Here is a 25,756-nt window from a genome sequence, read left to right on the forward strand (position 1 = left end):
AGAATAGAATAAGGGAGGAGTAATGTAAGTATTACTTTTGGGATGATGCACCTAAAATACTGTTCAGTTTCTTCTGCATTCAGAGCTAATATACTAAGTTTAACAGGCAAATTCACATCTTACCACCTTAAAATGTTAGACACTATTTATAACCAAAATGTTTTCATAGAGTTGTATGCTTTTTCCTGCAATCTTATTTTTAGGCAATCTCAGCAATGTGTTTGTATTTCCCTTTGTTTGTATTTCCCTTTCTTTGTATTGAGATTTAGGTAGTCTTCCCTGTGTAAATAAAAAGTGATGCAGATGACTGTTTTGTAATATATGCAAGTCCCAATGAAATCACAGGAGACATGTTTTTGCTGGGAAAAAAGTGTTAAAAATATTTAAGCATGACACTTGCTTGTTTAAACTTTATCGCATTAAAATATTTTGTGTAATATTAATATGAAATTACTTTTCTTCTGTTTGCTTTCTAGCTACTGTCACAGATTGAAAAGCTTAAATCATCAGTGAGAGAAGACCTGAATAAAAATAATACCTTTTACAAGAGGAGGATAGAAGAATTGGGGCAGAGGCTTCAGGAGCAGAATGATCTGATTATTACTCAGAAGAAGCAGGTCTGGTTTGTGAAGCACACTATGTTTCAGAGAGCATAGTACATAGAGAAACATTTTACTAGCATTTGGTCTTTGATATATCTCTGGTTGCATAGTTAATATTCCCAATTTGTAGTAGTATTGCTGTAGTATTTTTGTTACACTTTGGAAATTATGTTGATAAATAAGAATAGATCTGGAAAGAGACACAGGAATGTAAACCAGGAATTAAAACACAATTTAGAAGGAAAGGATTAATAAAAAACCCAAGTGTTTTTAATAAGTTCAACACAAAGTTAAAAGATGACTAGATTGCAGTAACCAAAGACCTCTCCAGATGAAAAATTTCTGATAGTTAACAGGATTTAATCTGCCACAAATAATCATAATGAAATCTAGTGTTTGAAATATGAAAATACACGACTTCTCACACTAAAAATAAAGTATCATATTTATTACTGGGAGAATAATTATGAAATTTAACAAGAGCAAGTGCCACATTCTCTACTGGGACATTGTAATCCTGGTAATATGTACAAACAGGGAGATGAGAGGCTGCAGAGCAGCCCCATGGAAAGAGATCTGGGGGTTTGGGTTGATGGCAAGTTGAATATGAGTCAGCAGTGTGTCCTGGCAGCCAAAAGGGCCAACCGTGTCCTGGGGTGCATCAAGCACAGCGTAGATAGCCAGTCGAGGGAGGTGATTGTCCCGCTGCACTGCACTGGTGCAGCCCCATCTCGACTACTGTGTGTGGTTTTGGGTGCCTCAATACAGGAAGGACACCAAACTATTAGAGTGTGTCCAGAGGAGGGTGACCAACATGGTGAAAGGTCTCGAGGGCAAGACTTAGGAGAAGTGGCTGACGTCACTTGATTTGTTCAGCTTGGAGACAAGAAGAGGGGACCTCATTGCAGGCTATGACTTCCTCAAGGTGGGCAGCAGAGGGGGAGGTGCTGGTCTCTCTGGTGACCAGTGACAGGACACGAGGGAATGGAGTGAAGCTGCATCAGGGGAAGTTCAGATTGGACATTAGGAAAAGGCTGTTACTGAGAGGCTGGTTGGTCACTGGAACAGGCTCCCCAGGGAAGTGGTCATGGTACCAAGCCTGTCAGAGTTCAAGGAGTGTCTGGATGATGCTCTTAGTCATACGGTTTAGTTTTAGGTAGTCCTGTGAAGATCAGGAAGTTTGACTTGATGATCCTTATGGGTCCCTTCCAACTTGATATAGTCCATGATTCTATGAAATTATTTGTTTGGAAATGAATTGTTTTTTCTTAAAAATACACTTTTGTTCAAACATAATTGTAGGTGTTTTGAGGTGATCAGTGGGTGAAGATCTGGGTGGTCTGGAGTTTAGACTATAGCATGATTATGCAGTCCTTACAATCTATTCCTCTATTAGATGGTGGTTCATTACAAATCAACATCTGATTTTACACATTTTTCTTGAGATTAATGTTAAACCTATACTGAAGTGCTTAAAGAATTAGAAAGATAAATAATAGCTTTTACATCTCCACCTTAATGAATTTGATAGCTAGAGCAATAGAGGACTTAATCTGAGACAAATTACTTGCAATGAAGTGACCTTTTAAAACAAAACAGTATGACTACAGATGTAAAATAGCTTCAGAAGGATCCGAGTTTGGTGTTTGTGAAATAAATTGTGAAGATCTACATTCTCAATACCTGGAAACTGGAAGGGCTTGAGAAATAACTAACACTTTTTTTGTAAAATCCAAACTGAATGGATAATGAATTGAGGCACTACTGGCTATAACCAAATGGGTAAATTAAAAGAGGACCAGGGTCCAATGTCATGTGCCACCTTCAGCTGACATTGACTCTGTGTCTGTGTGGTTTGGGTTTAGCTTCTATTTTGGGAATTGGGAGTGCAGAACATTTTTTTAATGATACAGGTTTCACAAGTTTCCTGTTTTCTTTAATTACAGCCAGCTTATTTCCTCTACATGCTCAGTTTTATTCAGTGTATGTCTCTGGGTGTCAAATAGACAAAACTGTAGAGCAGGCAGGAGAACTGTTCATATATCTGAAATCGATGTGTAATTAAGTGTTTCCCTGGAGTGGAGCTAGACTTGCAAAATTGAACATGAATTGCTGAAACAGAAAGTATTTAAACTGAAAGTGCTGAAGTGACCCATAAGCCCACTCTCATTTCATTTTATAGCTTGTATTAACAGGGTGTACAAAGCGTGAGTTCACATAAGACAGCAAACAGAATTAAGTCTTCAACATTCATTAAGCATGAATGAAATATGCATTAGGCAGTAGAGTTCCACAAAAGTAGTATTTTTCTTCCCAAATCTTAAACAATAATTTATGTTATGGAATATTACTGAAACTAGGTATTTTGTACTAAATGTGCGTTTCTAGATATTGATTGTTTACACTTGTAACTATTCATGTATCTGTCTTTTTCCCTTTTAGATAAAAGAATTGTCCACAAGATCAGTTGCAAGCATTAAACCATATGATGGTAAGTACAAACTGTGAGAAAAAGCAGATTTTGTTTCTGATTTCAGCAGCTTGGCTGAAACAATTGTTACAATTCATTAACAAATAGACATCAACTTTACTAACTAACTACTCAAATCAAATCAGTACTGGCAATTTATTTGTGTTTCACAGGGTGCCTACCTGTTTCCATGCCATGATTTTCAGAGTTCATATTTTGCAGCTGTAAGGACTTCTAATGTACAATGTTGATTGCTTGAGTAGTGAAGAGATGTGATATATAGCACCTCTATTTTGTATTATGTAAACAACTTTTGGCTTTGCTTTATGAAGTGTAATTTTAATTGTTTTTTCATGCTTGACTGTCTTTAGGCTGCAGAACTCACAAAAGGGAAAATACTGAAAGAGTAGACAAAAATGATTAATTTGTCAGTTAAAATACAGATGTTCAAAGAATTTTAAGAACCCTGATATTTTTGTCTGTGCAATGCTTTAACATCTGAAGTCCGTTACAAATAGTTAAACCTCATAATACAGTTTTGGGATGCAGTCCTGCACCACAAACACCCGTATAGCTGATGCTGCAGTTGCAGTGACTTGAAATAAGTTTATTGCCATAGTGATGATGACAGCTGGATTAATTTTAATCCCAGTTTGGAAACCATCTTGCTTTATTAGCAGGACATAGGCTTGAACTCCATCTAACAGCAGGAAGTAGGTTTGAGGAGAGTATAGTAACAGTATGGTTGTATGGCTTCTCAACTGGAGCTGGTCTTATTTAGCCACACTGAAGCACAAGACCATGGCACACAAGTGAATTTGCTCCTAGGCCCCAACCTGCTCTGAGGAATGTAGAATTGAAGTGATAAATCACTCCACAGCTACACTCTGTGCATGTTATGTATAGGGTTTGCACTAATTGATATGAAGTGTGGATGCAGCTGATCCTCTTCGGGGAATACAAGTGTCAATCAGGCTAGACTTGATTAAGTAGCTTTGGGCCAGGGCTTTTTCCCTGGGACACAAAGACAGCATACAGACGTGACCAAAGAGGTGATCTGGCTAGTGCAGCTTCACATTCCAGTTCAGTGACATTTTAATTACTAGTTTCTTTTCCTAGTTCTAGAAATATTAAAAATGTTAAGCATATCTAGAGACATACTTTTATGTTGTGAAGGACCAATTTTTACTTTATAAACTACGTGTTTACAATAATACACAAAAAATTGCATAATTTATAAATATGATTAAATATTGCAACATTTATGAATCTGTGTCTGTCTGTTATTGTTTACTGTAATACATTTACATTATTTTTTACTTCTGTGCTATTTTAGTGAATACTACCGCAGAGCATCTTGAAGAATCTAAACCACGTCTACCAGTGGTGCATGGTAAGTTTTTTTTGATAAGTCCAGATCCAGTACTTTCAAATCTAACACTCTGTCTTCTCAAATGTGTTGATAGTCAAATCATAGCTGTAAGAGTAGTTATATTGAAAGAATGTAATTTGAATTGCTTTGCTGTATGTCAGCATGGGAAATTCCTATGAAGTGATTGTAAAGATGCACTATTGAAAAGAGTAAATGAAAATCAAAATAATTTGAGAATATTTCCTAGCACTTGTATGGTATTGGAGCACTTTAAGGTAAATTAAACTAATTGAGGAAATAAAATTATGTTTTCTTCTAGAAAATATGCTTTTTTTCTGCTATATGCATACACTGGATAGGTATATGCATAAACTGGAATTTGTATAGAGAAAAATGTGGAGATGTTTTTTTCTAATTCTTGAAATACTGTATTTTTCCTGTGATTTCAAATGTCAAGGAAGAAAAACACACAAGACACAAGCAAAATAGGCAGTCATTGCATCTAGATAGTTCTTCCAGAGTATATCTGTAGTTACATATAGGTCATTATTTAGTTATTGCAATAGTCATAGTTATTGTAATAGTTATTAGTTATTGTGGCATTGCAATATTATTTAGTAGTGGGGGGAAGCGATGAACCTCCATTTATATTGTTTGGTGCTTTGTGAAAATAGTTTTCACTTTTTTCTCAGTATGCAAAGTAGTTGAGAGTATTGTTACCATACCAATATTCTGCAATCAATTAATTCTTTACTTTCATTTCCAGTAGGAAAGTAATAGGAAAAATGAACTTTGAGCAAGGAGAGTATTGTTACCATACCAATATTCTGCAATCGATTAGTTCTTTACTTTCATTTCAAGTAGGAAAGTAATAGGAAAAATGAACTTTGAGCAAGTAAAATGCTTAAACGTTAAACCCATTTTATTAATTATTTGAGTTATTGAACTATAATTAAATAATGATTTTTTAATTATTATTTCTCTTAGTTTTAAAAACCTGTCAAGGGGAGAGGAAATTGAATTTGTCTAAGAAAAATGTATGGAATTTTTCTTTTTCAACAAATTCAGAAAGTTCTGAAAAGATATATGGGGGGAAGGAGCAGTATACAACAGAAGCTTTAGATAACTTGATGACGAATGAAAAGCTGATAAATATGAAGTGCTGATTTCAAAATATTTGTTGTGTCAAGAATTATTAAACTAATGAAAAGAGATTTTTATAATATGGCAAAATTATTTTAATAATACAGAGGTTTCTTACTAATCTATGCAATGTAGCCTTTCATTGCTAGAAGCTTTAAAGTGAAACTATATAGATGAAATGTTGTTGGGTGGAGAAAAATAATAATATATTAAGTATAAATTATTAATAATAGTATTTTAAAGAATCCTTTTTTTTTTATTCACACCAGCTTCACTGCACCAACAGAGTAGTGCTGGTTCTAGCTAAGAATCTCACAGCAAGTGGCTTAGCTATTGCCCTGAATTTAAGGAACGAGTATTTTGAAGAGTATTGCTGTGAAGGTCGTACACACCAAGCTTGTCAAGCACTGCTTTTTTAGTACATTTACTTTCATTTGGACTGAGGAGGAAAACAGTTCTATGAACATGAGTACTTTTTGTACTCTGACAGTTTATATCAGCTCGTTCAGATCTTTCCTGATTTCTTGCTGCTCCAAATACAAAGTTTCTGACATCTTATGACACTTCTCAAGATAGAAAAGGCTGTTCCTGCCACTGATATACAAAAGATTCACTATCAATTTATTACGAAACCTCAAGGAAGGTGTTTCCTTCAGATTCCTTTGCTGACGATTATTTTATTTATCTCTGCAGGTCTCTCTCTGTCTGTCCCCTTTCTTCCCTTCTGGATTTCTTTTAAATTTACCCTACCTAATTTCTGGATATAAAGGTTAGCAGAAATGATAGTCTTTCCCAAAATGTTCACAGCTTCGCAAGGGATTGACTTATGTACTGCATTAAGACATCATGGCTGCATCTCATGCCGTTATGAAAATGAAAGTGCTTGCTGCTATCTTCTGTACACAAGTTTACTTAGCACAGAGCGTCTCTGAAATCACAAGAGCTATAGTTTTCCTACCAAACAATTGTCTGCATATGAAATATCTTCCTTTTCTTTCTTTTTTTTCTGTTTGAAAGGAAAATTAATTCTGGAAAAGGCTCTCTCATGTGAGCTTAAGTACACTTTTCAAAGTTGCCTGGAAGCTTTTGCATCTTAAGATTAGTTCTGCACATCTTAAATCTGCACTATAAGATACCTGATTTGTAATTTAGGTATCTTAGGTATAAAGAATAACTGAGTTAGCCTGGTGCTTTTGTTTTCTTGTTCCTGGTTTCTTGGGAGAGTTAATAATCTGCCTTGAATGCCCTCCTGGTTGACCATTCTTCTCTCAGTTTCTAAGCTAGCTGTAGGGTTTTGTGCAGATGTAACTTAAGACTTATCTTCAAAGTTACTTAAGTCTCACAAAAAAGCAATGGATTCATTAAGATTTTTTTTAATCATATTTTAAAATCAGACTTTGGATCCTATATTACTCTTGAAATGTTGATGCTTGTTCAATATTTAATCTCTGTCAGGTCAATAATAGTAGGTGGAATTGAAGACAGTAGTTAAAAGGCAAAGACAGACATTGATTAGATTGTCCATTAAAACCTATGACTCAGTCTTCAAACACGGTGTGGACTAAGGCTCAGCTATCATTAGTGACATAACTGAAGCATCTGAGGAAAATGTAGTCAAAGTCTTCCTAGATAGTTAACAGAGAAAAGGTGCACCTTCAGAATTTGGTTCAGCCAAACTAAGATCTGAATTGCTCTTTGAAGTTGCCTGTGTCTCTTCCTTGAATGTAGAAGGAGTCTGAGATGACTAGGCTCCTAACTTAGAGGCCTCAGGTAAGTGTCAAAAACTTATCATATTTAAGACTATTGGTTTAAAATTAATATTTATGCTGCTTATGTGCAGTGTATGGCTTCCCACTGATTAGTTAGGAGAAAATATATGAAGTGCATTGATTCAAAGATGACGGTCAAAATTACAGATATCACAGATTAAATCTGGCAGCTCTTTGGATGTGAAATCTGAGTATAAATTAAAGGAGGAGATAATGACTATAGCCATGACTTACATTCCTTACATCTTTAAGATTGCAGCAATTTACAGCAAACAAGTTTTACATTTCACCCTTGGTTTTCATATTGCAAGTGCAAAGTGCTTACTGTAGGTGATGCTCCACTGTAGATAATTGTAACACTTCTGTTCAGGCTAAAAGTACTTTAGCATTTCATAGTTCAGAGTAAATAGGCAGGATTTCTCCTTTAAGTACTGTCCAGAAGACTGCTTTTCCAATAGTATTGTCAGAATATTGTTGGTTTGTTTTGTGGGTTTTTTTTAACTAGTAGGTAAGAACAGACAAATAATATATGATATGCTTGAAATATATACAAATACATAGGTTTGGAACTGAGGCTGGCTGATGGTTACAATGAGGATGTGTCTAGAATTCACCACTGGACTAGGTATAGGATTTAGCAATAGTACTGTTTGGTTAGGGTAGGGCTATGTGGGAGGACTGAATGAATTAGGTTTGGAGTTAGTGGTTCATGCCAGCAGCAGAAGTTGATTTATGGCTGGGTCTGCAAAGGACTGGTATCACCCAGAGACATCTGGTTATTGCTGAGCCAAGATTTTACAGGGATCACTGAGTTTGGGTTAGGGTTAGGATTAGGCAGACATCGATTGGAAAATGAGAGTTATGGCTGAGTTAAGAAGGATCAATTAAGCAAGGTAGCAGCAGCAGAGCCTGACTGAATAGGTTTAAGTAAGAAGTTGAAATTTATCTCTGTTTCATAGCCAAGAAAGGGGTGGAGATGAGAGCCAGGGTTCAAGTTGTGTCAATGAACAAAGTAGAGTTGAGGTTGCATCTCAGCTGCAAGACTGATGTAATCTCCTGTTCTACTAGTACTCTGGTAGTCCAAAGCAGGTGATCTGCTGGAGCCCAGCATGCCTCCTGCCTTGCTTCAGCCTCCCAGGATCCACTTCCAGTAAGGCAAGGACACAGTTTGGGTGTTCATCTGGAACAGGGAACAGAGAAGTGACTAGGAGCAAGTAATATATATCTAGGTGTGAGTCCAAAAGGGAAGATAGCAGTCTGTCTAGGTTCAACACTCAGGCTATGATGAAAAGCGAGGAGTAAGATCCTGGCCAGCAAGGTGTGATGTTGAAGATGTTGATGTAGAGCAGCATCCACTTAGGTCAGCTGAACTAGATTTAGGGCTGATAATTGAGAGGAATGTAACTGGCTCTACTTGTCAGAAGTTGTAGTGATTATTTGTTTAAGGCTAGCATTGGATTGTGGCTTGGTGAGATTTGGGGCAAAAAGATGAACTAGAGAAAGTTACAATAATTCAGAGTAGTTAGGATTTTAGTCTGCATCAGCAGCATTGTTTTAGATTTTTAAGATAGCAAAGACTGCTTTGTACAGATTTGAGGTCTAGTTGGGTAATCAGATTTAGATGATTCCTAAAAATGAGCTTGGTAATATTTAGGTGCTGCTGATTTCAAGGATGTGCACAAAGGTAAGAGCTGAGAGGTCTGATCAGATGGCTAGAAGCGGCACATCTCTGGTGAACATGAGGAGAGGACTCCTTAAGCGGGGAGATCTTTACTCCTGTCTATAAACCAGAGGAGTGGTGAATCAAGCCTCTTCTCCTTACATTTGATTCCAACATGATGTTTAAAAAATATCTCTTGGCATATGCGTAAGGGAAAGAGAAAAGGCCCACTTACGTTGGAGAAGTTGGTGTTTCCAGCTGTAACACTCCCCCATGTCTTAGCATTGAATCTCCTCTGTTGTCATGCAGTGAACAACAATATTACACATAACAGTAATTACATTTTGGTTTTGCCCTTGCAACTACTCGTTTGCTGATTTTTAACTTCCTCTGTTTCTGGTATCCTCAGGAAGAGAAGCACGTACCTTTATGCCAGATCAGCAGACTATTTTCAGGTCTGAGTTCTGGGGATTGGGCTTTTCCTGTTAAATTAAGTTACTTGACAAGAGCTTGTGCAGAGATGAGTCAGCTCCTTTAAGCAGATTTCATTTGAGTAAAGTACAGGTAAAACAAGTATAGATTAAATCCAATTACACAGCAACTGGCTTACTGTCTAGTGGGTCCAACCAAGAAACATGGAGGCCTTGATGCCCCTGCAGCTAAATTAAATCACCCCAGAACATCTCATCTGTGCTTCAGGCTCTGTCCTCCAAAACAGGCTCACTGCAGGCTTTTGGGAATGATCCCAAACTGTGCCTGAACATTGTTTTGGAGAATGTTAGTTGGAGCAGGGCAACAGTGTGCCAGGAGCAATAGTGTGAAGGATCATGTTCCAGTGCCCAGGAATGTGCTGGCCACTGTTAAATTTTACAGCCTTAGAAACTGAAAGATCAGAAGCCTATTTGTCAGTCAGTCTCTTAGAGTTTTGCTTTTTTAGTGTTTCAATAAAAGATATTGACATTTGCATCTTGTTAGTATCTTGTGATGGTTGAAGAAGCATTTTTTTTAGAACTTACTATTTAGTGCAAATCTTTTAAGTCTTGTAACCTGCTTGGAAAATCAGCTGAGAGGCTGAATGGAACCACAAGTATGGAAAGCATGGAGAGAGCAGCAGCCATGCCCAAGCATTTACAACACCAGTTTCAGTATCTGTCACATGGGGAATATTTGAGATGTAACAGTGAGTGTCAGTTAGCTCCAAGTGCTCATTTCATTGTGATTACCCACCACAGTGCCTCCATGTTTGTATGTAATTGTACAGGAAGTGCTGGAGAGCAGGCATCTTTACTGCAAAGTCACTTCCTCCCCTTCTACCCACACAGTGGAACAACGATTTATGGTGCCAAAGGTTTTTTATGAAGACTGGGGCAAATGTATGTTGGCCCAAAATATTGGCCAATAAATTGTTTTCTCCTATACTGCTAATAGTTGAATGCTGAAAGTATAGTTTTCACATTTTTCCCTTTTTATCATAAACCCTAGAATGAATTAAAATTGTAGTTTTCATTGAAATTTATTTATGGAAGGTGAATAGTAACATTTTTAAAAATAAAGTTTTAATAGTCTACATAGAAGCATTTTCATGCATCTCTTATATCTGAAGTCTATAAAGTTGTAAATAAACTGTACTCTGGCTTCATTTATATAAAGCAAATTGTACCTGACAGCCTACAGGATGATAATTTCAATGTGTTTAGGAAGCTGTTTTCAGCAGAGGACATCTCAAGATTTCTTTAAAGCACATGATAATACTGAATCTCACTATATTGGAGTGATTGAAGATTTTTAAAATTGGTTTTACTGGAAATTATCATATATAAAAAATTTCTCTGCCTTGCACGTATGGACTCAGTACTTAATAATTCTCTGGAATTATGCGTGAACATATTTTTTCCATATATTTTTCAGGATTTACATGTCTGTCCGTTTTACTTGCCTTTTGTAAACTTTTAGTATCAAATTGAACATAAAGAGTATTTTAAAATAAATTTTAAAACTAAAGTGCTTCTTCCCACCTGGCCTCTGTGTGCCATGCTGGAAGGGCATGGGTTTTTCTATAGTTGTGTGACAGATCAGCCAGCCTTGTCAGAGTTTGATAAAAGGTGACACTAGATACCCATGTTTGGGCAACTGAATCTCTTCTGAAGTGACTATTGTATTAGGGTCTCCTCTACAAAAATGTACCACCAAGGCAGTGAAGAGTCACGTTGCATTGGGTTTGTGATTGTTAAGGTTGTCAGCAATCAGGAAAACTGACATCAGTGTGTTTTTTTGCCTAACTTTCCCACTCTGGACCTTGACCTTCTTCTGTCCTGTTTGTCTGGTGTTCCTGTTCTTCCTCGTTATTAGAGCAGGCACCCTTGGTGCATATGCTGGAGCCCATAGAGGAGCTTTCAGAAGAGGAAAAAGGTAATGGTTGATTCAGCTCAAAATGTAGTGGCATGTGGTTTTTGAAAATAAAAATGTAAATATTATTTACCTACAATAATACAATACCTACAGTATTTTTTTCACTGTATTTGAGTATGCTTATGTGATTTGGGTGGGAATATTCCTTGTTTGTGTCAGTCTCCTGTTTGCTATTGGTGCTTGTAAATATTACAGTTTCCTTATCCAAGTTCAATGTTTTTATGGAAAGCTGTCTAACTTTAAAGCGGGCATATTCCATATGTCTAAAGGCACTTGAGCTAAGCAGAGCAAAAAATGTTTGATGGGGAATACCCCCCACTAGGAAGTTTTTGGTTCTGATGCTATTGCAATGTATGTTCACTTCTTTTTCAAACTCTGTGTAAGATGAAAAAGAGTTCCGATAGAAAAAGGAAGTCGGTGGTGGAGGTTGAAACTGCCTAGTTGCATAGATGCACCAAAGATATTTTTGCAAGTAATCTAAGTTATGCCTACCTCTAAGCAACTACAGCTCCAGCCAGGGTTGTGCAATTCTGAATGAAACTACGTAGCCCAGTGTTGGCAGCTGTCCTTCTGCTTCATCTGAGGAAAGCTTGGAGAAGGCCACATCTACAGTGACAGAAGAGAAAGCATTGGTTCATCCTGCATGCTATTCTTCTCCTGAAGAAGGCTAACAGGACTTTAGATAAAACGCCAAATAGCTGAATAGCATAATAATCTGTACGGTGTGCAAAAATCAAAATCAGTCTTGAACCTTATAGCCAATGGGTTTAAATTTTGAAGGAATGATGCTGTTTCGAAAACAAAATTGTCATTTGAATACATCTGTGCGTGAGAGGTTTCCCCAGGGAAAATCCAGTGACTCTGAACAATCTGAAATAAAGACTGCTCGCATTTTTGCCGTTCTTTCTGCTGTTCTTTTTCTTGCTTGCCATCTTCTCTCTTGATGGATTGTCCTTGATTCTTCTGCTGTGCCTAAAGGCATGGCCTGAAGTACAAAAGAGAGAAAGAATGCAGTCTGAAAAGATAGACCAAGATTTTTTTGTTTTCAGTGACAGCTGTTTGTAAGGGAGAGTGTGAAAATTCTTGACTTGGCAGATTATTTCATAGGATTATGTAGTAGCTGAGACAGTGGACCAGACTTAAGGTCCCTTGTCTCCAAAGTTGTCAAACCTAGTAGTTAGTGTTTTTTTTAAAAACAAAAATGGATAAGAAAACAGTTTCTTAAATAGTTGGCTCCAGCAAAGAGGATTTGGCTTGAGTTAATTAGCAAGAATTAATATTGTCATTAATTAGTATAATGCTGGATAGTCTTCTTACCCATATTAGTATGTAGTAATTATGAATTTTAAAATTATTTTAGATGGATCTATCTTATTGTAAGGATTAACATCTGAAAGGAACAGGAGTTTCAGAAGGCTTCTTGGAGCCTTCCACTTTAAAATGTCTCATGTCTTGGCTTTGTGGGAAAATTTCATACTGCATAATGTACCTTTTCCTGATCAGGAATAGTCTGATAGCTCTACATTTCTGCACTGACCAGCAGTTTGCCTCTTCTAGGACTCATCTCTCCAACCAAATGACTTTTAATCCCACCTCTGTCAGGGACTGAGTTCCCAAAGCCAGTTAAGATTTCAGCCAGATTCTCTCCTCTTCAACACAGATCTCTTAGTATGGTAGCTGGACTCTTTTCTCAGTTTTGGTTATCTATAGTTCTTTCCCAGATCCATTGGAAGCCATTGCCTCAAAACAACCTCAGTATCATTTGTGTATCTTGAGGCTTTTTTGGGTCCTCTTCAGGGTGCTTATCTTTCCCTTAAAGAAAAATGAAAACTAAGTAGAACTGCTTTTTAAGCAATCATTGTTTAAAAAGAGGGAAAGTGGCACATCTGTTTTGAAGAACAAACATTTGAAAGTCACGATATGGAATTATTCCTTCATTTATGTCCTTGTCTGTGGGCTGGCAAATGACTCTGCTGCCCTGAAAGGCATACTGGAAAGAGCCAAGCTCCTGCCAAAGATTTACCTTTTATTTCAGGGGGGCAAAGTTGGGGTGTGATTTACAGTATGCTTTCCTGGGATGTTGTATACCCCTCTATGTATGCTTTGCCAGCTTTGCTGACTGCAGCCAGGCAGAAGCAGCTACCATGGTTGCACTGATAATTGGTTCACTTGGTATAAGTGGCATTCACTATAACTTTTGTCTTGCAAGAGCCACTTACAGGCAGGTTCCAAACGGGTATGGTTGCTGCTTTACTCCCCTGTATGACCTATAACACTTTGGCCTAACTTAAATGTCAGTCTTTAACTGAGGTGGAAGAATCCGTCTAGATGATTCTTTATTTCTTGCATAAGAGTTCGTGTCATTACTGACACTTAAAGCAAGGGAAAGAGATAGAAACTTCTTTGTCTGCTTTCAAGTATGTATGATGTCATAGACCTGCAGAGAAGAAAACACAACACTGAACTTTGTCCTTGAAAGAGTATTGAAGATAAGTATTATCCGTCGTATATTTTCTGTGAAACGGTCTGCCTCAGACTAAGGTTTTGTCTTTACCAAGACTTTTGAAGTGTTACAACTTTTCAAAGATTTGATTTCAGTAGGTGTTTTTTATCAGAGAACATTATGTTGTTTGAAGCTTTTCTTGAGATCAAGTTTGCCCTATTTCTGTTCTAATTCCTGCTAGAGTTCAGCTTTGATTTGAAATACCATTTTCAGAGAACATAATTATCAGAAGATAGTCTTTCTTTAGCAGAAGTTTCCAAGTACAGTTCTAAAAATGAAAACCTTTGTTGTTAAATATTCAGGCATGTATCTTTAGAGTGATTCTGTAAGAAGAAAAATAAAATGTATTTCTGATGGTGAGTATGAGGTGCTGAGGTATAGATTCCAAGTGAGCTGACTTTTGTAAGCTAGCCCAAGATTTTAAAAAGAATGCAACTGCACGTATACAAAAAGTGCACACGTATGTCTATGGTGTTTCTAAAAAATGCATGCTTCAGTGCAGTTTTTAATTATCTCATACTGTGGATTTTTCAAATGCGTTTTTCCATTCTTATTTCAGAAATTGAGAAAGGTGATTATAAAAGAGGTAGAAGTAACCACTATTTAATAAATGCTTTGAAGACTGATCCTTCTTTAACTAAAGAATTACGAGTTGTTCTGGAGCAAGCCCTGGAGGAGAAGCTGGAATCCTTGGGAATTAAAGCAGTAAGATTATTTTGAGTTATTTCAAAGAGGGGTAATCTTTGTCCCACTTTTTTGCCATTCTCTTTCACTCCTGTGCCACAACCCTCAACTTATAAAATCCAAAGCTAAATTTCCACGTTATAAATAAGTGTAATTCATTAACCTGAGAGGATGTCCATCAAATTACAGCTGTGGAGGATATGGCTACACCTGTGAGCAGTGTTACCAACTCTTGTGATTTTTCTGCAAGCTTTTTGATATTTGAAGTTTAAAAGAGTATATGACTGTAGGATAGAAATCCCAGAAATAATAGCACCTGTGTTTACAATACAATTTGTTTCCTTAGGGTGTTCGTGGTATCCCAAACGATCGCTTAAATAAAATTTTGCGTGCTATTGAATCCGCTAGAGAATGCAAACAGAAGCAAGAGCCTGACATTCAGCACATTCGAGAGCACCTTGAACGGCAAGTTAGCTTTAGGGTTGAAGAGAAATCATCATCTTGTAATAGACCTGTTTCCTGTCCTCAGCTTCCTTCAGAAGGTTAAAATGTTTTTGGTTTTTTTTCATTCATTTTATAACTGTTATTTAAGGTTTTATTTAGCAACATTTCTGTATAGCTGCTTTCATAATTTTTCATTAAAATATTCTATATAGTTATGGCCAACTGAACAGTTTCCTTTAAAGGGCTCTTGACATTGTGTTTAACTGCAGAAATCTTAGCTTCTGTATTAGCAAGATATATGGTAATTTTTAACTGCTTTGAAGAAAAAAATTACTTTTTTCCTTTTTTTGTAAAACTGTAATCTGCAGCAGAGACATCTTTAATTTTAGAAATAAAATATAAAAAATACCAAACATGGTTTCTAATAATGAGGAAGATAACTTCTCTTGTAGATAAACAGAAGTTCAATCAATTGGGCATCTCCTCATCCGCCACGCCACGAAAACCAGTAAAACGGTCTTCAACAGCTGTCCGCCCAGCTGAACAAAGAACAGCCATCGCTGAGAATACATCTACGCCAAAGTAAGAGGATGCTATTCTCATAGTACTCATACCTCAGGTAATAGTACTATGGGTTTGGGTTTTTGTGACTGATGGGAACATTTCCTGCTAATATTTTAAGAACTGAGCAAAGAATTCCCATTACTTGTATATAAACTTTATGCTTAGTTGACTGTCGGTCTTGAAATAACTTGTCTTGTTATTTTTAGATCCAGGAAGCTTTTTGGAAATGGAGTTTCTAGAAGGACACCTAGTATCACGTATGTTCTGTTCCCTTGTATTTTTGAAGAAAGTATTTCGGTGACTGAATATTCAACACGCTTGTCACACAAAAGCTATTATTAAGCTGAAATTATAAACACTTTCTAGACTGCATATTTCATACTTTGTTTTAAAGTATTATTCCATTTGAGTCTGTTATAATCCCTGAAAAATAGCATGTTCTCCTTTCAGCAGATATATTTTTTCTTGTGAACCAGAGAGGGACATTCAAGTAAAATTGGGTAGTATTACTTCCTTTAGTTTCATTGTCAGATGCTTTTTCTGAGCCAGTTAAAAGCATTTAAAGACCATTAAGGTCACCCATTTGGTGACCTTGTTTTTTCAGTTTATTGATATTTTCTTACTATGACCAAAATTAAACACAGTATTCCAGATTCCGCTCACATTTGTCATTTCCTCCAGTGAAAAATTCCAGAATTACTTTCACCTAACAGAATATTAGAACAGACTTTTTGTGGTACAGATACCTTGACCCTGAATTTTTCTCTCCCTGCTCATCCATGAAAGCCTATCTTTGTTTGCCTGGCAAGACTTGTTATATATTGGTCTGTTGTTTTTTAAAGATAGTTGCATAGATGGAAACAATCATGTCTATGTAAGACATAATTTTGTGATAACTTTCTGAATTTACTTAGCAACATGATTTCTTCTAAATAGTTTTATGCATAGTTAGAATTTATGGGAGCTCCTGTTTTTTTACATAAGAAAAATGCACATGTAACTGGAAAGGAAAATACAAGGAAGCTTAAATATGTACATATCAATGCAGTCACTGAAACCCAGTAAATCCTCAGGTTGTATGTATGTTTTTGCATAGAACTCCACCATTCAGTTCAGAGGAAGAAGTAGATGAAGACGATATTAAGCAGTCTTACATATCACCAGAATTATCGCAAAAGCAGTCAAAAACATCAAGCAGCAAAGTTAGTGCTATTCAGAAGGCTTCTGGCAAAAGCGATATGGATAGGACAGAGGAGAGTGAAATTGAAGAAACTGGAACACCTGTGAAAACTTCAAAAGGTTTTTCACTACTTTTGTATATGCATGTTGTAACAGCTATGCATGATTTTGCATTTCCTGATAGTATTTCTATGTTAGAAAACATATTGAAGGCAGATTATCTAGCCTTGACTGTCAGTATAATTTTTTTATGAACTTTAGGAGCAGTAATTCAAAAACTGACTGAACAAGTTGGAAAGAGTCTTTCTAACCATGGAAATAAGAACAAACCAGCTGGAGGGATTAATGTTGCACAGGCATTTATGAAGAAAGAAGAGGTGCAAGAACTGAAGGTATCATTTTTAATAGCTATTATTATTTCATTAAGTAATTGAACTAAATTTATATCTATTACTTTTTTTTTAATGCTGAAACCATCTTGATGCAGTGAAGAACTTTATTCTCAAAGACAGTTTTGGAATTACAGCTAACTAGTCTTTTTGGGTACATCTTCACTGGTTTATAGCAAAGTGCTAGCAAGTGAGCTGTGCCAAGTGATGTCTTCATCCACATTGCTTATTAGCTTACAGCTAGCCTGAAGTTTGGGCACAATTGGTATAATTTTGATCTCCTATTCTAGCAGCATAGAGCGAACCCTTCTTTACTTGCTTTCTTAGTATCTTGTTTTGATGGATGAAAACATGAATTTGCTTATCTGTTATTTTAAAATATTTTTATTTCTAGAGCTTTATCTGACATGGAACTTTTAAATACATTTTGATGAGGGGACAAATTCCATTTCTGAGTATGGTCTTTGTTCTGCTGCATCTATTTACAACCATACTGTTTTCAAACTACATCAGATGTATTGCTGATATCTGTCCAGGGAATACAACATGTGTTCACAATCAGAATCCTAACACAGCTTATTCTTTACCCCTCAGGCTCCTAAGGTCCCAGTCTTCCCCTCAGTTTAGAGTTTTATAATTGGTAAGCCACTTTGATGCAAATTGATCTTTGCCCGAACTATTTTTTAAAAAGAACAAAAGTTACTCCAAATCAGAAGTCAATAGCAGATAGTGCTATTTATTTCAGTTTTAGTAGTTGTTATTAAATTGAAGTAGACAGCCAGGTACTAGTTCTAGCATTCCAGAAAGTATTTTTTCACTAAATAAACAAATAATTATTACTGAAAATCCTGTTATCCATAATAAAACTGATACCTTAGGGCTTCCTGACTAACAGTTAAATCTGAAATTTATCACTCCTCCCAGAAACAGTGACACTTCTGTTTCAGTTTCCAGAAAGGGGCAATTGTCTTAATCAACTTTAGCTTTAATGGTAGGGTAATCACATTTATCCTGTGTGCTTTTAATTGCACTGGTGACACCTAACTTGTCCATTGACTGTGCGGGAGCTGCAAATCACACCAGACTCAAAATTGTCAGACATGACTGTTATAGTGTAATTTTCTGTCCAAATGTTACTTTCAAATTCTGGGCAATGTCAGATGACACAAGACTCTAAAATGTTCACAGTTAAATTTAGGGAATGTTACATTTTGTAAAGATCTATAGATGGTTGGCGATTGTGTTAAGGAATTTAGGCTTCAAGAGCTGTAGCAAAATAAGAGCTGTAGCAAAATGAGTCTTGAAAGCTATGTTTTAAAGATGCCTTTGTTTTCACTAGTAACCTCTCTTCCCACATCTCTCAAGCCCCTGAACCTCCAGGTGGGGACTGGGGTAATAAAGTCCTTCCCATCATGGGAGAAGATCAGGTTTGAGACCACCAGAGGAACCTGAACATACGTAAGTCCACGGGACCTAACGAAATTGGCTGATGTAGTTGTCAAGCCACTCTCCATCATATTTGAAAAATCATGGCAGTCAGGTGGAGTCCCTGACTGAAAAAATGGAAACATCAAACACATTCTTAAAAAGGGTAAAAAGGAGGACCACGGGAACTACTGACCCGTCAGCCTCACCTCTGTTCCCAGTAAGACTGTGGAACAGATCCTCCTGGAAGATATGTCGAAACATATGGAAGACAGAGAGGTGATTAAAGACAGCCAACATGGCTTCACCAAGGGTAAATTGTGCCTGACTAATCTGGTTGCTTTCTACAATGGGGTGACTGCATCAGTGGACAAGGCAAGAGCTACAGATGTTGTCTGTCTGGACTCTGTAAGGCATTTGATACTGTCCCCACAACATTCTTATCTTTAAATTGGAGATGTATGGGTTTGATGGATGGATGGCTGCATCCAAGGAGTTGCACTCAATGGCTCAATGTCCAAGTGGAAACCAGGAATGAGTCGTGTCTCTCGAGTCTGTATTGCGACCAGTACTGTTCAATATCTTTATTAATGACATAGTGGGATCGGGTGCAACCTCAGCAAGTTTGCAGATGACACCAAGCTGAGTGGCAAAGTTGATGCGCTCGAGGGAAGGGATTCCATCTGGAGGCACCTGGACAGGCTTGCGGAGTGGGCCCCGGTAACCTTCATGAGGTTCAACAAGGCCAAGTGCAGGGTCCTGCACTGGGGTCGGTGCAAAGCCCCAGTATCAGTACAGGCTGGAGGATGAAGGGATGGAGAGCAGCCCTGCCGAGAAGGACGTTGGGGGTACTGGTGGATGAAAAGCTGGACATGAGCTGTCAATGTGCGCTTGCAGCCCAGAAAGCCAGCTGTATCCTGGGCTGCATCTAAAGCAGCGTGGCCAGCAGGTCGAGGGAGGGCATTCTGCCCCTCTGCTCTGGTGAGACCCCGCCTGGAGTCCTGTGTCCAGCTCTGGAGCCCTCAGCACAGGAAAGTCATGGACCTGTTGGAGCGGGGCCAGAGGAGGGCCACAAAAATTATCAGAGGGATGGAACACCTCTCCTGTGAGGACAGGCTGAGAGAGTTGGGGTTGTTCAGCCTGGAGAAGAGAAGGCTCTGGGGAGACGTTATTGCAGCCTTTCAAAATATAAAGGGGGCTTATAAGAAAGATGGAGAAAGACTTTTTACCAAGGCCTGTAGTGACAGGACAGGGGCAATGGTTTTAAACTGAGAGTAGGTTTAGATTGGCTATAAGGATGGAATTTTTCTCAGTGAGGGTGGTGAGACACTGGAACAGGTTGGCCAGAGAAGTTGTGGATGCCCCATCCCTGGAAGCATTCAAGGTCAGATTGGACAGGGCTTTGAGCAACCTGATCTAGTGAAAGATGTCCCTGCCCATGGCAGGGAGGTTGGACTAGATGCCCTTTAAAGGTCCCTTCCAACCCAAACCATTCCATGATTGTATGAAAAAAATTTTTGCTAGAATTAATTTTGAATACATTGTGTCCCTGATGTATTAATACAGTGATGTGATGTTGTATGGACCTGATGAGTTTGAAATGAGTTTATGAACCCAGGGCAGGCAGTGCTACTTTGTTTATGGAATCTTTACAGAACAACACACCATCTTGTACTCTTGCTAATTATATATGAATGTGCATATATTCATGTCCATATTTGCATGTTTAAATGTAGTCACATAGTTCAAGTTAATTCTTTAAATTTTAGGTGGGATTTTCAAAGGTCCCTAAAGACATAAGCACAAAATGCCATTAAATGGTGGTTTCTCTGAAAATCCAAATTTTTTTATTAGCTTAAATACTAAAAGCTTAAATACTTACAGCTGCTAACGGTTGTTCTCAAAACCCACAATACCATAAAACCTTCGCAAGGCATCTCATTGTCATATGTTTTATAAAGGTCATGTTTTACAGAAGTTACTTCAAAAACATTTTAGAGAAAATTAATTTTGTGCTTACCTGAAGCTGTACTACCTGAGTTCACCTGTAACAGACATTGTATGGATTATGGTATTTGGAGTAAGTCTTTGAGTTAATAAAACTGCTTAGCAGTTTTGATTGGTGTTGTGTATTTATACTTGATCAAAACTAAATTCCGTTTGAAGGTGACATTTTCCTCTGCATTCTGTACTTCAAAAATCAGTTGGGACTTAATGAATGTTTGAGGAAACTCTTCCTCCAGCATTTCTCAATATATGTGACACTGACTTTCCCATTACCACTCCCTCCAAATGCAGATAATTTAAAACAGCGAAATGCTGAATCCTGGTATGTTAATAATACAGCACACCGAGCAGATCTGTCAATTTTTGAAAAACAGTTTGCAATGTTAAAATTGAATTATGTTGCAAGATGGAGCATTACTGCAGTCTCTTGCCTTCTTTAGAGACACATGACACGTTCCTATTTGTTGATTTTTCTCTAGTATCCACATACCTGACATTGTTTTCTAATAGCATCTGACTCTTTCTTCTGTGCAATAGAAGCACCTTCTATATCTTACTGTAATATTGAGAGACACCAGGGAAATAAGGTTTTAGCTTTGTGAGAAACCATCTTTCACTTTCCACAGTTAAGCTCTGTAATAATGGCTCGATTCCATTGAACCACATCTGATTGACAAATAGTGAAATGGTGTAGCTCTTCTTTCAAAAGCTGAATGAAACTATTTAGTTCTTGGGCAGATGAGATAAGAAAGACCACAGACTCATTGCCTTCAGGTTCATCTGTTTGACTTGACTTTCATTTTGTGAACTCATTATGCAAATCCACCACTTAATTAAAAATATACTTGTACATGCTGACAGTGAGTCTTAAGAGGAATACATATTTTAACTTTGAGCACCATGTGTTTTTTTTTAATTGTCATTATTTAATTTTCTCTTTAAATAAATCCATTTTAAATTGAAAAGGCCTTTATTGCAATATTAAATTTTTCTAGTATGAATGCAGAATACTCAGCGAGGTGGTAGATGCCCCATCCCTGGGTCCATTCAAGGTCAGGTTGGACGGGGCTCTGTGCAAGCTGATCTAGTTGAAGATGCCCCTGCTCATTGCAGGGGGGGTTGGACTAGGTGGCCTCTAAAGGTCCCTTCCAACCTAAACCATTCTATGATCATATAGCAAACTAAACTGTCAACTTGCATGATAACATGTCATGTCTTTATTTTCATGTAAGTAATATATATTATTCTGTTTAAAGGATTTTCCATCTCACTGGAATATCTAATATCCCAGAAAAGACGATCCTTTCTTAAGTTAGACATGTAATACCTGAAAACATAGGTTTCTCACAGTTATAGAACTGGCAGAACTCTTAACTTTTGCAGTTCTAATTTAAAAAAAACCCTACTACTTTTAGCTTTGGAACTATAATAGTGAATTAATATAATTTAGGTAATTGAATTATGTCGATTTTGAAACTGTGGTGATAGATGTCATAAAGGCCATGTGCCAGTGCATTTTTCTTTAGCAGTTTCACATTTTTGAGTGTATGGAAGATCTCAGCACAACTTGAACAGAAAGAGGAAAAATGCACGTTTTTTCTTCTACTTATTAGTTCACAGAAGTTGATGAAGATGATTGGGATATATCCTCAGTAGAAGATGACTTTTTATTAATGAAAAATGATAGAGGCCAGAAGGCATTGACAGCTCAGAAAAATGAGTCAACTGCTGCATCTGTGGTACATGCATGGGGTCTTGCGAAGACAAGCGTACCGAAGGAGGAAGGTAACGTATTCATGCTTTTACGTTATAAGACTTAAGCGGGTGACACATCTGGAGGAGAACTTAAGTATAGTGTATTACACATTGTAATTCAATATATGGTACTTTGTAAGAAAAGAAAAACTGTGTTCTTGTTTTTATGTCATATAAATGTCATCTATGAGATTTATGGTACATACTTATACGTAAACAACACACAGAGAGATGCCAAGAAACTTAAATTTGAGATTTTAATATAGTAATATTATATAATATAGATATAGTAATACCAGGCTTCAACCTCATCTTAAAAACTAATCATCCAGGATTTTTTTTTTTTAATCCCTTCCCAAATTTAAGGGAGGAGAGAAACTTTCTTGCTTTGTCCCGAGAAGAATAATAATAAAATTTCAAGTTTGTTCAAGATATATACGTGACCTTATCAGGCTGAGATAAATATTTGAGCTACTGGTAAAGTAATAGCCTCAATCTTACATAGAACTTCTATAGCAGTTTCTAGCCCTAACATCTCGATATATGTAAAGGTTAAAGCTGTGCCAGTTATATAAAGATACTTGAGGTTATTTTTAAAGGGAAAGTAATGTTGACACTGACTGCTTGTACTGTGCATTGTGTTCTGTGACAGAAACAGCCTTCATATTATCAACACTTGTAACTTCCTCACTGATGGAAATTCTGGACTTCCTGAAGTCCACAGGTGTTTGCTCACATAGCATGTGATTTTATGTCATAGATAAATACAGAGTAAAAATACCCCCCAAATATTATTAATAATTGTTAATATTTTTTCTTATTTTAACAGGCCTTCATGAAGCTGATAATACAAGCACGTTAAAAAGCAGCTTAGTCACTGTAACAGATTGGAGTGATTCTTCAGATACGTAATTGTTGGGAGGCGTTCTATTGGGGTTGAAAATGTAGTTGAGAACATCAAGTGTTTCCTATTTGTTTCTTATATTGGTCATGTAATAACACTGTTTACAGAGCTCTTGTGTCTTTCAGTCCTGAATTTGAAACAAGAATATTCATATAGGCATTACTGGCCATGTCTGTTTGGAAATGGAAAGTTAATTCTTCTTTTTCGTGAATTCAATGGTGAAAGTCTCCCTGATTTCACTGAGGTGAAGGTTTTGCCTCTAATGTTTACATGATTGAAACTGGTCTTGCAAGAAAGGCTGTTAACCAATGAACAGAATTTACTGGAGAGTATTACTTTATAAATTTTTAAATGCGTATTTTCTTGTATTTTATCATAAACTTTATATAAAATTGTGCACATTTTAAAGAAAATATTTCCATGTAGTAAAACATTAAGTTTCTACCATGGTTTACAACAAACACCAAATGAAAACAAGAAAAGACCTCAGCTATAAAACTAGTTATTAAATGCCTCCTGTTTGGGGAAGTCAGTCCTTTTTTTTTGTATTACAGTTGAGTCTGATTTAACATAAAAGCACAGAAATTGGAAAAAAAATTAAAACATCCAGCTAAGGTGAGGAAAGCAGTGGCCTACCATTGCGGAAGTGCTTTCATATTTCTGTTTTGTCCATATTGGCTGCCTTCTTAAAAAAACACAAGTGTTATGACTTAAACGAAATGGAAAAATAAAAGAATGTTGAATGACGTTGTAGTTCTGATGTATTTTAGATGGTATCAGATACAAAAGGCTTTCCATCATACTGTCCCATTAGTAAATACGACTATTAATTCTTTATATTTACACCTTTGTCCCCAAATAACCCATGTATTGAAACTCCAAGGGTCCATCGGTTCAAACCTCCAGACAGACCTGAGTTTGCATTTGGCTTCAGGGTCTCAGTCTAGAAAGCATTTTCTGACTTATACATCATCTCTGATCTCATTTATCGACTCATCATACAAATATTCCCGCAAAAGCCAGTGCATTTCTATGGACAGGTAAAAAAAAAAAAGTACTAGCTGAATTTTTGAACTGTTGTAGCTAACTCAGGATTATCTAAAATAGTGCCGTTCAGTACTGCCAGCTTTTATTCGGTCTGCTCCAGGCTGGTATCGCCTGGGGTTCTTCCTTCCCTTTTGTAACCCAGTGGTTGGAGCCACTCTGGATCCAGGTGTCCTGGCATCCTGCCCAGCAGGAGGGAACCAAAACCATGCCCCAGCAGCGTTTGTCACCAGCAGGGGCGAGCGCTGAGGCGGCACAAGGCAAATGCTGAAGGTAGGAGCTTTCTCCCAGCCTTGTCTTGCCCGCCTCAAAACTCCCCACGGGCTGCAACCTCGCTCAACCTTTTCCCTCCCTGCCCTGCACGCAAAGGCTCTCGGTTCTTCTTGTGCGTGCATTCTTAGGCCGTGCAAGACCATCTTTTGTGCCTGTTTTCGTACCGACTGGCCCTGACTCTCCTTAGTACCTGCTCCTGCCTCCCCAAATCCCGTACTTACTTTCACTTCACCCAGTCTCCTCCTCTTCTTACTTCTATGGCACCAAATTGACCAAGTTGCATGTTCATCCACCCCAGCAAGGTGATCAAGAGGTAAGAGCCTGCTGCTTCCCACTGACTCTCATTGTCTGGTGCTGCAGTTACGATGTGCTCTGCAGTTCTGTCGTTACTGCTAATCAGTGGTGAGATATTTTACATATTTGCACATATTTGTTTTGTCCACTACTGAACCATTTCAGGAACGGTTGCAATGATGCACTGCGGTCGGTATGATGCGTGTGATGGCCGTTCCCATAAGCGACTGACATACTGAGTTGGTAAATACCCCATTTATTTTTTTCAAGAAAGCAACATCAGCTCATGATTTCCAGGTATAAACTTTACAAAGACAACATCAATCTGAAAATATTATATAATAAAATTTACATCAATATGTAAAAAGCTGCATGTTAATGTTTTAAAAAGTCATTGACTTAGTGGTAATTACATTGAGGGTGGGAATCACTCCGAATAAAACATACAAACTCATTTTTAAAATGCTTTGGAACTTCCAACAGTACAATTAAACATAAGCATTCTTGTCAAAGTGCTTTGGTGGGGTTTTGTCTGGGACACTGTTGTGGACCTTTGTACGAGAAGACATCACAGATGTGGCTCCATTATATGCATAACCCCTCCTGAAAAGAAGAGAATCAACCATTTACAGTTAATCCCACAGACAGGTAACATCTCTGCATCTAAGTGCTATAGTAATAAAAACTAGCAGAATGTACAGGGACGTACCTATAAATTTCAGGGGAGGGGGCAGGAGGGACACCTTCCTTCCCTGTATGGTCTTATTCTGGTTTGTCATTTCCCCTCCAGCATCTCTCTCTGCGACTCACTCTCCTATTGACGCGTATCCCTCGTTCACAGCTAAGTAAATCGGGGCCAAATCATG

At 37.4% G+C, this 25,756-nt stretch overlaps 2 protein-coding genes across 4 annotated transcripts in view; one reads left to right on the top strand and one right to left on the bottom strand.

Moving 5' to 3' along the window:
* Positions 1-23,287, top strand: part of DZIP1 (DAZ interacting zinc finger protein 1) — a gene marked incomplete at its 3' end in the record, with an annotated part of 36,009 nt that extends 12,722 nt beyond the window's left edge. Inside the window, exons 7-18 of the mRNA XM_082014559.1 lie at positions 477-617; positions 3,045-3,093; positions 4,409-4,465; positions 11,366-11,425; positions 14,488-14,633; positions 14,959-15,154; positions 15,509-15,638; positions 15,827-15,877; positions 16,717-16,919; positions 17,061-17,191; positions 22,234-22,405; positions 23,205-23,287. Coding sequence (XP_081870685.1) covers positions 477-617; positions 3,045-3,093; positions 4,409-4,465; positions 11,366-11,425; positions 14,488-14,633; positions 14,959-15,154; positions 15,509-15,638; positions 15,827-15,877; positions 16,717-16,919; positions 17,061-17,191; positions 22,234-22,405; positions 23,205-23,287 — 1,419 coding nt within the window. The remainder of the gene's footprint in view (positions 1-476; positions 618-3,044; positions 3,094-4,408; positions 4,466-11,365; positions 11,426-14,487; positions 14,634-14,958; positions 15,155-15,508; positions 15,639-15,826; positions 15,878-16,716; positions 16,920-17,060; positions 17,192-22,233; positions 22,406-23,204) is intronic.
* Positions 23,288-25,378: 2,091 nt separating this feature from the next.
* CLDN10 (claudin 10) overlaps positions 25,379-25,756 on the bottom strand; it is a gene marked incomplete at both ends in the record, with an annotated part of 60,495 nt that continues 60,117 nt past the window's right edge. For all 3 annotated transcript variants that reach the window (XM_082014188.1, XM_082014187.1, XM_082014186.1), the window contains one exon: positions 25,379-25,493. In XM_082014188.1, the coding sequence (XP_081870314.1) occupies positions 25,379-25,493 (115 nt within the window). The remainder of the gene's footprint in view (positions 25,494-25,756) is intronic.

This window comes from Phaethon aethereus (genome assembly GCF_964289735.1).
Source record: "Phaethon aethereus genome assembly, chromosome: 1".
Classification (NCBI taxonomy): Eukaryota; Metazoa; Chordata; class Aves; order Phaethontiformes; family Phaethontidae; genus Phaethon; species Phaethon aethereus.